The sequence below is a fragment of the Anthonomus grandis genome, chromosome 1, assembly GCF_022605725.1.
Source record: "Anthonomus grandis grandis chromosome 1, icAntGran1.3, whole genome shotgun sequence".
In the NCBI taxonomy this organism is placed as follows: Eukaryota; Metazoa; Arthropoda; class Insecta; order Coleoptera; family Curculionidae; genus Anthonomus; species Anthonomus grandis.
The window spans coordinates 28,404,881-28,418,915 of NC_065546.1; the positions used below are offsets into that span (position 1 = coordinate 28,404,881).

General features: G+C 33.2%; 1 protein-coding gene across 2 annotated transcripts in view; it reads right to left on the reverse strand.

Annotated features, from left to right (window-relative positions):
• The window catches only part of LOC126736596 (transcription initiation factor TFIID subunit 1), a 57,920-nt gene that overhangs the window by 18,844 nt on the left and 25,041 nt on the right, over positions 1-14,035 (reverse strand). For both annotated transcript variants that reach the window (XM_050441030.1, XM_050441039.1), the window contains 7 exons: positions 12,944-13,145; positions 12,476-12,884; positions 6,961-7,529; positions 6,684-6,902; positions 6,388-6,628; positions 328-578; positions 37-246 (listed from right to left, as the gene is read on the reverse strand). In XM_050441030.1, the coding sequence (XP_050296987.1) occupies positions 37-246; positions 328-578; positions 6,388-6,628; positions 6,684-6,902; positions 6,961-7,529; positions 12,476-12,884; positions 12,944-13,145 (2,101 nt within the window). The remainder of the gene's footprint in view (positions 1-36; positions 247-327; positions 579-6,387; positions 6,629-6,683; positions 6,903-6,960; positions 7,530-12,475; positions 12,885-12,943; positions 13,146-14,035) is intronic.

Genomic DNA, 14,035 nt, shown 5'->3' on the forward strand with positions numbered 1-14,035 from the left:
CATTGTCGTGGGTGGGGGTTGACATTTAATTTTTACCTCTCCGTCGTTTTTTACCCAAAGCGTCTTTCGGTACCTTCAACAAAAGACTTCTTCGTTTCATTTCTTCCGCGTGTTTAATTAATTTACTGGACAGTTTAACTTTGGTTCCATCAACATTAACCAAGTCTTCGTCATCAGTGTTTAGTTGTTTTTCGATGTCCTCTTCTTGTTCTTCTGTTAGGGCGACTGTAGGAGTGCCACCTCCACCTAAACAACATTATCGATTTCAAAAATTAAATTGGGATGTTATATAGGATTAAAAATTACGATAATAATTTTTTAACTTACCTATGTTTTGATACAAAGGACACGCTTTGTTCGTCCTCATATGACCAACTTGTCCGCACGCACCACATTTCAACTTTAAATCGGGCTTCAATTTCGTTTTTCTACGCGATTTCGGGGGACTCTGGCTCATATTCTTCGTAGGAGTCGAGGGACTCGGAGTTGTAGGGGATTCGTGCGGATTCGGAAGCGTTTCAGACGTTGCTCTGGGCGTGGTTGGTTGGTTTGGTGTATGTTGCTGGGCTATCGTCATGCTAAATTTAGTATAAAATCATTAAACATTAATATATTACTTATAGTTTACAAGTTTTTATACAAAATAATAGTAACGGAAACAAAGAGTCGCAGGTTTAAGACTTCAAATAAAACTGATTTTATTTCAGAAGAATTGCCAACGTAGTTTCAGGGCTGGAAACGTTACAGTTGACAATTAAATAATCAAATAAATAAATTAATTAAAACAATAAATAAAAGACACTATAAAACAGGCAGTCTTATTTTCTTATGTTTACATCAAATTTTAAAGATTATAATTTACAAAAAAAGGAAGAGAAAGCATGTATTTTAATCTGGAACATGTACAGTAAAAGATAGTGTTAAGAACTCCATACCTATTTCTGTTTAAAAGATCCGCCTATGTCCAGCGATAAAATGAGCAAACATTTTAAAATGTCCCGCTTTAAATCTACGTTATAATATTTTATTTTTTTTTAAAAACACCACAATTCAAGCGACAAAACAAAACAGCTCGTAAATACACTCATCGGCGACTGCTATTGAAATCCATCAAGCTACGCACCAGTGATACCAATAACTGCCGGGATGTTACTAGCGAGATTCTTTAGATAGTAGTTTTTGTTTTTTTGTGTAATAAGAATTATGTCCCTACATTGGCGGTTTAATGTCATGTTCATAGATGTCCAGTAACTGATTATATTGGGCACTAAGGTTTTGGGCGCCTGTTCTACAATTTACTATGTCGTTAAGATGAATAAATAACATTTCAGAGACATTCATTAAAAAAAAATTCACAGATCTCGCATCTTACGCAAGTATCTTAGGCGTATTGAAAATACCAAATACAACTCACAATTATCAGGTTAGCATCTTTGCTGATTTTGGCTTTTACGATAAAGGATAACGGTCGTATCAATACCCTGTATATTTAATATGTGTATATTTTTTAATATTGTGAATTATTATTATTACTATTATTTTATCAATTTGGCGAAAAATCGAGAAAAAACAATTTACTGTCTTGTTAGTCCATCTTAATTAACTGGCAAAACGGGTAACAATATTCTGGTTTTGTCCATTGGCCAAAATGGCACAACAAAACGGCATTTTTTAGTATTTTTCTTATAGCTTATGTGTGTATGCGTTTGCAAAGTTCTAGAACTGGATACTAATATTCCTTCTGCCAAGGCAATGATATCAATAAACTCTATAGTTTCTGGCACATCTTTACCGTTTAAAAAGTTAGTCTCCCTAAAAGATGGTGCATTTTCTAGCCATAATAATATATGAGCGTGAGGACTACCTCGATGTTGAAATTCAATTCTGACAAAATAATCTTTTAAATAATATTTCTGAAATAGGTAATTTTTCTTTAATTTTAAAGCAGCCATAAAATTTTAATTTTTTTTTTAAATATAGACAATAAATAACAGGATCATTATTGACTAAGTCTGCTCTTACACTATTGGTTATACCATCAAAGATATTATTTTCATCTTCTAAATTTTCTCTAAATTTATAACCACACTTTAATAGTTCTTTCCAGTGTATTTCTCAGGCACTAAGTGTAAGAAATACCGTTGGTTTTTCTAGTTGACGCATCATAGCAAACAATTTTTTTTTATTTGATTGTCAATATTGTATGGAATTGGGAAATATTTTTCTAACAAAAGAGGAATATTTTTTTACCCAAAAAGTTCGCATCTATTTTTTCATTATACTTTTCATACAACTGCCTATTTATTAAATATGAAAAACATGAAACGCATCCTGCTAGATACGCCCCCTTTTGAATAATGAAGAATATGGCGTTTTAATAGGTATTACAGTAACTGCATAATTATCATTAATATTTCGCGGCAAATATGTAACCATATTATTTACATTAATCGGACATTGATTATTTGACCTACTAATCTTTGACTACCAGAAAAATAACGGACCTAAAAGGCAGACGAGGTGAAATTAAACGGGCCTTAATGCTGAAAGATCTGCTAGCACAAGAGGACAAAAAAATCCGTTAACAGTAGCTAATTGTGGAATTTTGTTCTTTTGATACAAACTTGAATAGCAATTTCGACAACATTTATAAAAGATACACTCGCCCCAACTTTGTTCATAAATTTTTGGATAACCTGCATCATAAACGAAAGGAATAGATTTTTTATGAATTACGCGAATATCTTTAGTCCACCAGATTCTGTCGCACATACGACAGTATTCATTTAGTTTATCAGAATAAAAATTTTTTCCATATAATTTATCAAAAATAATGTTCTCTTTTCAAATATATTTACATTGGTTGGTGTTATCGTAACTAAACTAATACTATTAGATCGAATTTGCGTTCGGTATTCCATTCGGTACTGGAACTTGCTTTAGAACAGTTATCAAGTAAATCAGTAGCTGCATCGTTCATTAGCAAAGATCCCGTTGTGGGTAAAACATTTGCCTGTAGCTGAGTTTTCTTTTTGCGGTAAGGCCGACAATTTAATGCATTTTTGGATACAGCATTCTCAACATGGACATCCTTGTATCAAAGTCAAAGTCAAAACGTAGCTTTATTTGTAACTAACAAAATATTGTTGTGTACAAAGCCTTATCTCTTAATCCTTAATTTCTAAGTTAGTCAATACACAAAGCACATTCATTACTCTTTTACTTTTAAACACTAAAACACTAAGTGTTAAGAATACTGTTGGGTTCCCAAGTTGACGCATCACAGCAAACAAATCACTTTTTTTCGAGTGCCAATATTGCATAGAATTTGGTAAACTTTAAAAAAAAACATTCGTTTTTTGTCATAGTATCTTTAACAAATTGCGGATCTGCTAAATTTTCTCTTGTTATATTTTTTACTTCACTATTATTGTTACGGAACGTAACCTAAAGCTCTCGATAATTCTTAATCTCATTATTTTTGCTGCCATGTATAAAATATGATTAGGTGTTACACCACGTCTATCTCTACGAAGAAGCTCACTCGTTGCCATCATATATGGAGTAACTTTAATTTTAAAATTTCTCTCGTGTCCATAGTATATAGCAGGAAATGACAATTCTTCTGCATCAGTGTCAAAAGATAATGCAAAGGGTTTGTTGTGTTGGCCAGGGGCTAAATGTAGTACCATATCCTCACCTCAAAACATTGTTTCGGAATTATGGTGAATGTAAGATATTTCATTTTCATCTGCAAAATCAAAAGGTTCATGAAGTTGTTGAAATTTGGAATCAATTTTTATATTATATTTTCGATACAATGGTGTATTTTGAAGATACAGTAACCATGGGCGTAAAACAGGTTTTGAACACATCCAGACAAATATGCTCCCTTATGAATAATATGCCGCTTTATCATTACTGTCACAGCATAATCAACATTTCTAGGCAAAGATGTAACCATATTATTTACATTAACAGAAACATTAATTATTTGTCCTACTATTTTTTGACTACCTGCAAAATAATGAATTTTCCTTATTTCCATAAAGCAATACAACTTAGGGCTGGAAGATCAGGTGAAACAGGAGGATAAACAAATCCGTTAACAATTGCTAAAGAAGGTATTTGTTTTTGAGTTGTCAAGCTTGCGTGACAAGTTCGGCAACATTTATAAAAATTATATTCTTCTTCAAGCTGAGAGAACAATTTAAAGGTAAAACATTTTTTTTATTGCACCAACATCTTTAGTCCACTAAATTCTATCACATATACGACAGTATTCATTTAACTTATTACTATAAAAATGTTTGTTCATAAAGTTCTCCAAATCCGATGTTCTTTTTAAAAAGCGTAACATCGGTCGGGGTAACTTAATTAATTCCGTTAACTTTTATTAACGCTTGCTCATGATTACCGGATGAACGCTCAGTGGTAGTTGTGTTCGGTTGAATATTTCTGAGGAGGTGATTGACAGAACTTCAGTAAATGCATAATTAAACGTCCCCCTGTATATCTAATTTGACGTGTTTTTTTTTTTTTTTTGTTTTTTTTTAAGAAAGTTATTAAGGGTGGATCGTTTTCAAATGAAAGCACTGTATATTTTATGAAAAATGAGTGATCGATTTGAGATTAATATATATGCTTTGCAGCTAGGCGGCATATTTTGGGTATTCGATGTTTTAAGCACATCAACATCGAATAAATTTCATATTATTTCCATTCAAATAAGTTCACTTGACAATATAAAGAATTAATTGCAAAACAAATGTATGTAGAGTGGTGGCCAAAAAAATAAGAGTGCCTTAGTGGTTTTATTTAAATATTTCTAATAATATATTCTGCTACATAGAGAAAAAAACAATAACGATTTCATATTTGTACAACATATGCACTAACATAACACACAAATAACAGCACTAGATAAGCGAGTCAGTACTTGGTAGAATAACCTTTATTCTTGAGGATGGCTGCGCATCTTCGTGGCATCGAATCGATCAACTTTTAGCATGTTTCAACTAGGATGGAATACCAAGCTTCCTGAACTTCCTTCCATAAATCTTGTTTATTTGTTGTTTTTTTACAAGCTACTCGGTTTTTCAGCTCTTTCCAAAGATTTTCAATAGGGTTAAGATCAGGCGATTGTGGTGGCCATTTCAGAACCGAAACCCTATTTTGAGTAAACCACTGTTTAACAATTCGTGCCATATGTTTAGGGTCGTTATCTTGTTGATACACCCACTTTACAGGCATGTTTTCTTCGGCATATGGTAGCCATGACTCTATCCAAGATATCTAAATAAATTTCTTTTGTCATGGTCTCTTTAATCCAAAATATGGGATCTACTCTTGTAGGAAAAATAGCCCCACAGTTTGATATTTCCACCTCCATGTCTAACTGTGCCTATTGTGTTTCTAGGATTATATTCTTCATTCTTCCTCCTTTTAACGAATATTCTTCCATCTGATTCCAATAAGTTGATCATCGTCTCAAGACTAAAAAGAATGTTGCAGCAATTTCTTTGAAAATTTTCATTAAAATTATTCTTAATGCCAGTCTTTGCTTTATATTCTTTTTGCTTAGAAATGGGACTTTTCTAGCCACTCGACCATATAATTTTTGCTCTTGCGAATGTCTTGTTATCGTCCTAATACTTAGGTTTAAGTTTCGTTTTATAGAGGTAGATGTGGAAAAAGGTTGTTTACTGACTTCGCGTACAATAGGCTTATCAGTCTTCCGTGTGCTTTTTCTTGGACGGCCTCGATTTTCAGGAACATTTTCCGTTTTATTTTGTGTTTTTAAAACTCTGGAGATTTCACAAGGCGACCTTTTAATCACATTTGCAATAAATGCATAGGATTTATTTTGACTCCTCAATAGCAAAATTAGACGCCTTTCTTCGAAGCTGCAATGCTTTGCGCGACCCATATTTACCAATGCGATGCAACGATCTTGTTGAAACTGACTTGTATTTATGGAAAATATCACAAACAAATCTTTTATCTGAATGAACAGACACCAAATAGTTACAATATAGAAATACTCTTATTTTTTGGTCCACAAGATTTATTAACAATAATGAAAAAAACTTGCTTTTAAAAGATAAGGTATTCTTGGTTTATTTATAAATTTTAACAAATAAACAGATTAAATGCTTGAAGAAAATGTGTAGTATTTTATTTGCAAAATTTTAGCAAATTTGCAACATATAGGGAAGCTAATTCAGTTTGATTTGAAATTTGATATGCACTCTTATTTTTTTGGCCACAACTGTATGTTGTAAATGAAATGAGCAGACGTGAATTATTAAGTAATGTCTCTAACCTTATTGTTGATTATTTATGTCAAGTCTAATTTATACAATTATATAATTTCATTTAATTTACCGTTCTTTTTCCTGATTCCTTTTAATCCTTCGTAGTTGCTCTTGTATTCTTCTCTTCTCCCTCTTCATTTCTTCTTTCTGGGCCTCGTCCAAGGTGGCGAATTGCCTTATGAAACTGTCATCCTTTGTTGTTCGTATTTTAACGTACGCGTCGATCACGGCCGGTTTTCTCACGTGTTCCAAACGAGTATACTCACGCCCTTCCGGATTTTTAAAGGTTCTTATAATTTTTAAGACGCGCCCTAAAAATATGAATAATTTATATAATTATGTTAATGTCTACACAGACAGGCAGACCTTGTGGATAATTTCCTTGCTCCTGACTCTCCTCTTCTTCCTTTTTCTTCTCTTTTCTCTCTTTATCTCCTTCCATAATCATCTTCCTCAATTCTTGCCTCTCCTGTTCTTCTCTCTCCAATGACAGTTGTGTACTAGTTTTCTTGTTTGCCAACATGTTTTCGATATTTTTACCCATTTCTTCTATGTCTTCGTCACTTTCATCTTCAGAACTTTCTCCTACAAAAAAATACCCCAACAATTTACACTAACGCATACGTACAATAATATAACCGACCTTCATCCGTGCTGAGCACCTCAGAACTAGCCAAAACTCTATTCTGTAAATCGAAAATCCGCTGACACTCCTCCTTGTATCGTTCTTGATGTTCCGCAATTGAAAACCGATTTCCCCTAGAAAATTTATCCATTCCCTCTTCTCCGGCCTTCGCTTTTTCGGTCGAGAGGGTCCTCACGACATCGATGACCTCCCATCTGGAAAGTTTCTTGATTTCCTCCTCGGGTACACCGAATTTTCTTAGCAGAGCCTTCGCGTTATTAAGCGAAAGCCGTCTTAAATCCGCATCGGTACCGGTGACGGTTCTTTTCGGTTGCGACTCCTGCTCCTCTTTAGTTTGGGTCGGTTTGTTGGGCACTCGTACATAACTGAATCCCTCGCCGCATCCCGTGGGATCGGCCGGTCCCGTCAACTGCAACAGGCATTTGCCTTTCATCGCTTGGATGTACGCTCTCGTCGTATTCCACGGAGCCACTTTCACTTCGTCGTCCATTTTTAGTTGCATTTCTTCGTCGTCGTCTTCCGCGGGGGTCAGGATGAATTTTTCACCGTAACCTGCATCTTTTAATCTGGAAATTTTGTATGTTTTCATAATAATTTTTTTTTATTTATTCAATTAAAGTCTTACAAAAACACCCATATAATATACTTACTGTACAAGGTGTTTCAAATTCGACCGTCAACATGGGGGTCTCGGAATCTATAAGAGATTCGAAGATGGTTAAATTAAGGCAAAGTTAAAAAATTTTCAGTTTAACAATACGCCGTTTAAAAAAAAATTAAAAATTCCGAATGCGAAGATATTCGAAAAAATACTAAATTTTTTAAAAACGTATTTATTTTTTCCTGACCTTATTTTTTATCCGATTTTAAAATAATGTACACTTTTTCAATTGTCACTGTTTTCATGCTACTTGATGGTGTTATTAGATTTTTAATACGACCTTTTTGCCAACCATCATCAACTTTGCTTTTTCTTATGGGCGCATATTTGTTTTTTGCATTTTTAAAATCTGCCCTTTTTAATAAAGTATCATAAGTAATATTGTTTATTTTAAAAAACCTGAATTTTTACAGAAAACTAAATTTGCCACAGTAGGCTGTGCGTAAAGTGACAAGACAATATTTAAACTGTTAATAAATGTTATACCCTTATTATGTTCAAAACACCTGTAAATATTTCGAAAGAGACTAAATTAATCTATTTACTTAAACAAAGACTAGGGAAACTTTATTAACGATTTTATTTCATATTGAATTTAACACACGGAAATAAATAAATAAACATTAAATTTAACAACAAAAAACATATATCTTAAAATAAAATTATATTAAGTGCTCAAATTGTTGTCCCTGTGTACCAAGACACAACCAAGACACTCTTTTACGAAAATTGAGGGCCGCGCGATTTATTTCCCGTCTACTCCCTAATAATAGTTAACCGCATCTCCTCAATATTTTGAAATTCCCTTTTTAGTGTTAAAAGGGAATTTCAATAAAGTTGAATTTTTTTGTATTCCCCATAAAAATGCATCTGAAACATTCAAATCAGGAGATCTTGCCGGCCATGTTACAGGGACCATTATTTCCAACCCACCTGTCACCAAACCTTTCTTTAAGATAATTTGAAACTGGTTGTGTATTGTGTGGGAAAGCACCATCTTGATAAAACTAAACTGTACAGTAATTTTCTAAAGAAATCGTGTTATCCAAATAGCCGTCAAAATCCAATCTTAAAAACTGGTAATAAGAACCTCTGTTAAGAGTTCCATTAATATAATAAAGACCCAAAATTCGATTTTTATAAATACCTGCCCAAACAGTTAGGCTAAATCCCGTGCCGAATTGCCCGAAATTGTCGAGAATTATTTTGGCTCCAAATGCGCTTATTACTCCTATTAAAAATGCCACAGTTTGTAAATGTACTTTCATCAGTCCATATCACATTTCCAAGAATATTGGGGCAATAAGTATTTTTTTGCGCTAGCCAGTTATAAAGAAACACACATCTTTCAGCATCACCAGGATGCAGTTTTTGAGCTAAATGAATTTTAAGTATCTTAAATCCACTTTTTTTAAGTTGTCTCCAAACACTTGTATGAAAGGCGATAATATTTTGGGAAATTTGCCATGTAATTTCTCTGGGTTCATAATTATCTATAAAGTATTTTTTGCATGTAGCGCAATAAGTACAAAAATCGCTAATCTACACCTCTTTAAGTAAGTTTTCTTTACTTTCTTGATCCACTCTATCTTCATATCTACTTTTAGACTTATTACAAGAACCAAACATACCAAGATTAATTACATCAATACATTTCTGACGTTCTAATGGCATTTCTAGCATATTTATAATAAATTTTAATCATATCTCGCTTTTCTTCAATTGTAACAATCGTGTCACTTTGTACTACAATACTAACAAAACAAAACATACAAATATTTTTTAAAATATTATATTTCTAATAATTTAAATATTGTCTTGACAGTTTATCATAGTCTACTGCGGCAAATTTGTATGTTTTGTAATATTACTTGTGATATATCGTTAAAAAGGTAATTTTACACAGATTTTAAAAATATAAAAATTCATCATGGCGCCCATAAGAAAAAACAGAGTTGATGATGGTTGGCAAAAGACGAAATTTCGTATTAAAAATCTAAAGACACCATCATATAGCACGAAAAAAATTTATTTTAAAATCGGATAAGAAATAGGCTCAGAAACAATTAAAATCGATTCTTAATAATTTCGTATTTGTTCGAATATGTTCGGAACCATTCGGAATTTTTAATTTTTTTAAACGGCATATTGTTAAGCTTAAAAATTCTCAATTTTGTCCCAATTTAACCATCTTCGTATAAGATATACACGTTTGGCGAATGGAATCTTACAGATTGAGTTTTAATGTATTAGACCTAATAGATAGAGAGTAGACAGAGAACGACTGCATCGGTAACCTCCCACCGATAGCGACGCCGATTCTCCGTACTGCTCGCAATGTGAATTTAATTTCGGCTTGCTCGCAGTCATGTTAATCTTAAAAACCTTCACCAAAGGTTTACTAAATACAATATTCTAAAATAAAATGAAAAATAACCCTTAAACAAAATAATAATTCTAATTAAATGAATTATTTAATAGAACTTGTTGAGCTTCACGGTATCCCAACCTGTCGTAAAATTCTCTACGTACATTGGCTAACATTTCAGGTGTAATGGACTTAGAAATATTAATAATTCTAAGTCGCAATTCGTCCAAATTAACGGCTCTTTCATGTCGGTGTTGGTAAAGAATTTCCGTCAAATAGCCCCATAAGAAGTAGTCGCAAAGCTTCAGATCTGGAGATCGCGGAGGCCATGGTATGGTACCTCTTGTGGAAATAAGACGTTCGGGAAAAGTGTTTGTTAAATAGTCTTGCACTTGTCTAGCGTTGTGAGCGGGACATCCGTCTTGTTGAAACCAAATTTCCTCAAAATTAACATCCGAATTTCGTACAGCGGGTATAATATTTTGTTGCAATAAAAGTAAATATCTCTCAGAGTTTAAGGTACCATCAATAAAAAAGGCCCTACAATGTGATTGGCTAAAATACCAGCCCAAACATTTACCTTTTGCGGGTATTGAGTTCGTAATGGTACACTTAAATGTAGATTTTCCCGAGACCAATATCTCACGACTGAAGAATTATGTCGACCTAGAAGAGAAAAAGATGACTCGTCTGTAAATAAAATATTACTTGTGAAGTCGTCATTTTGATCAATTTTTTCTCTTAAGGTTTCACAAAACTCCAAGCGTTTTATTTGATCTTCTGGAAGAATTTCTTGAGTGTTTTTAATTTTATAGGCTTTGTACTAATTTCTTTTCAAAATATCACGCACTGTACGACTTGGAATATCAAGTTCTTCAGAAATTTGGGAGCTAGAACAAGGTTCACTTACTTCCACAGAAGCACACACCTTGACCTCCTTTTCAATTCTAGTGTCAGGTGTTCGACGAGGTTCCTGATCGCCACTAGAATATTTTGCACACCGATTTACACATCCCGTCGCTCAAACTTATGCCAGATATTATAAATTGTTTTAGCAGTAGGGACTTGCTGATCAGGATATGCAAATATAAAACGGCCGACAACTTCTTCTGCACTATCCGCATGACAATACCATTTAATGATATTAATCTTTTGATCAACAGTGAAAACCATTTTTATTTTATTACTGTATCCGTCTTCGCACCAAAGGTTGAAATAAATTGTAAACATGATCGTACATAGGTATGCGAGGAATTGCAACCGAACTTTAACCGGACTGGTAAGCGCAACGACGACGCGATAGTCGCCCAGGGTGGAGCCAAGTTTGTTCTCGCTCTACTCCGTCTCCTTCTTACACATTACGCAAAAATCATATTCGAAATTTTTCAACCGCCGAACGTGTATACCATCTCATATAGATTCCAAGATCTTGAGGGTCGAATTTAAAACACCCTGTAGACACAAATAGTAAAGAATATGCAACAAAAAAACAACAAAATTTCGTCATATAGATATTTGGTCCTATCTTGAGACACCTATCACAGAGATAATTGCAGACTAATAATTTTCAGACTAATAATGTTGAAAAGTCAATAATTTTTTAAAAGATTAAAAAGTTTTGAAAAGTTACCATTTTAGACAGGACATTCAAAAATTAGGTTTAAATTTGTACAAGGCAGTAAGTTGCTTAATTTAAATAGAACACCCTGTATTTTATATCACCAATAAATGTGACAATAAATTCTTTTTCGAATTCGAAAAGATCTTTACTATGCCTAAACCTTCTCATTTTTATAAAAAATAGGAATATTTAAAATGCGGATTTTTTAAAACCTAAAACTTAATATTTTATAGAAGGCGGCAACAAATTGACATATCTATTATTTTCTTGAAATTGTTTTATTGTTTTATTAATTTTTTGTATGTAAAAGTAATTAATTTATGGCGTCTCATCAAGTTTAATTTTAAATAGTTATGGCTTTTGAGGCCCAATGACATGCTAAGTTTAAATTAAACCACGGAATATAATTAATTACAGCATGCACCATAATAGATTAGCGATAGGAAAAAATTTAATGAGGGCATACAATTTAAGCATTTTTTGTGACTCTAATAAAGATTTATTTCAATTATTTTCAATTTTTTTTATTCATTTATTTTGATTGTACAATTCTTAACTTAGCTTAGAGTAGCAGCGTACGTTTGACTATGTACTAAAAAGAAAATACACCCTTATTGAACCAATAATCTAGAAAGTATCTTACCATTTTGAAATCTAAATTAGATACGCTAACATTTGAAATCACTTGCCAAACAGTGAAGTAATTTTCTTTTCCAGGATAGTTAGTTAAAGTTGGGAAATGATGGTCAAAAGACACTATTTTCATCATAAGCTGAGCAAAAATCTGATAATTTCTTAAAAATGTGATGAAGCAGTTGTGTTTGAATTGAAAATCCTATTTATTATTAAAACAACAACTTACCGTTGTTCCGCGGCGACCATACTAAAATAGGCGCAGCATTGCTCGGGGGATACCATCGCCCTGATTTCTTCTTCGCTGGGCAGCCGAAACTCCGGCTTGATCACCCACCAATTCGAGTCTAGTCCGGTTCTTTTGAAGTCCGCGCACAACTTTAACCGTTTTCTAATGCTGCTCTCCGAGTGCGAGGGAAACGCCTTCTTAATGTCGTCCATTTTGATCCTACGCGGGGTGTCGCGACTTTTCCAGAAAAGTCTGTAAATAAATACTTGTAGGAAATCCCTAACGAAGTTATTGGCCCTTTTGGAGTTTGGTCCTGGGACCTCGTAGAGAGGACACTCTTGGCCTGCGGTAAAGAGAGCGTCGATTTCTCTGATGTAATATTGTTGTCTGGTACGTATCACAAGAAAATCTGTAATAAGACATTCTTAGTTTTTTTCTTTTGAGAGAGTCTTACTTTTAGCAGTTTACCAGTCGAGAGGACGTTATGGTTATAAATAGGCGCCCGGTACATATTGTTCTCAATGGCCTGGATGGATTGTCCAGGATGCAGAATGCCCAGAAATGGTGAGGTGTGCGCGTAAGCAGTTTCCCCGTATTTATAAGTGGGTGGTCCGCTATCTTTGGCCGCTTTTCTTTTATAGTAATTTTTAATCTTTGAACACATGCCAACCTAAAAAGCGAGATAATTTAATTAAGAACAATTTGCCGATTTACAATACTATCGTAAATTAATACAGATCGATTTTGGAATAAATTTTAAAAAACAAGTGCTGGCGGTTAATTTTAATAAAATCGACATCGAATCGACAAAATCTCGAAATTTCCAATAAAAACAAGGAAAATCGAGTTTTCAGTTTTAAATATTTAATTTTTAGAAAATTTTTCGATTTTTGTGAAAATTATTACAATTTTTTGTTTTAGTATCCCAAATAACCACAATTTTTTTTATATTAAAATATTCAAAAAATTAGAATTTTTGTAAAATCGATGCCTACACTGATTTTTATTTTAATCTCAGAAGGTTCGTTAACCACTTATTTTCTTTGTTATGGAATCTACTTGTCAGATAAATTAAAAAAAACTTGCTATAAAAAATAGCTTGGTTTGCTCCCATGTAACTTCTTATTTTATTTTCTTTCTTTAATATTTTTATATAATTTTTTATTTTTATACGCTGTTTATTGACATACTTAATTTTTGTTGGTAACAATTTTATGCTTCGAACGTTTTCCAAGCATAAAATTGTTACCAATGACGTTTCATTTGTTTATTATTTTCCTGATATTTCCTTCCTACTTCCTTGTACTTTCCTCAGTATTATCCAATTGCCGTTGCAGCATAAGTACAATTATGCAATTGTACTTATGCTGCAACAAGAAAGTTAGAAAAAAGTACCTGAACAGAAAAATGTTGACAAAGAGCCTAGTTGGCATTATCGCGCGCACGAGTTCTCGATGTACTGCTTTTATGGCTGCGGGCTGAGCTAAGCATTCCATTTTATCCTCCTTTGTGCTAACTTATGGGTTAGTCGAGCTTTATTACAATACAATTCAATGGGCG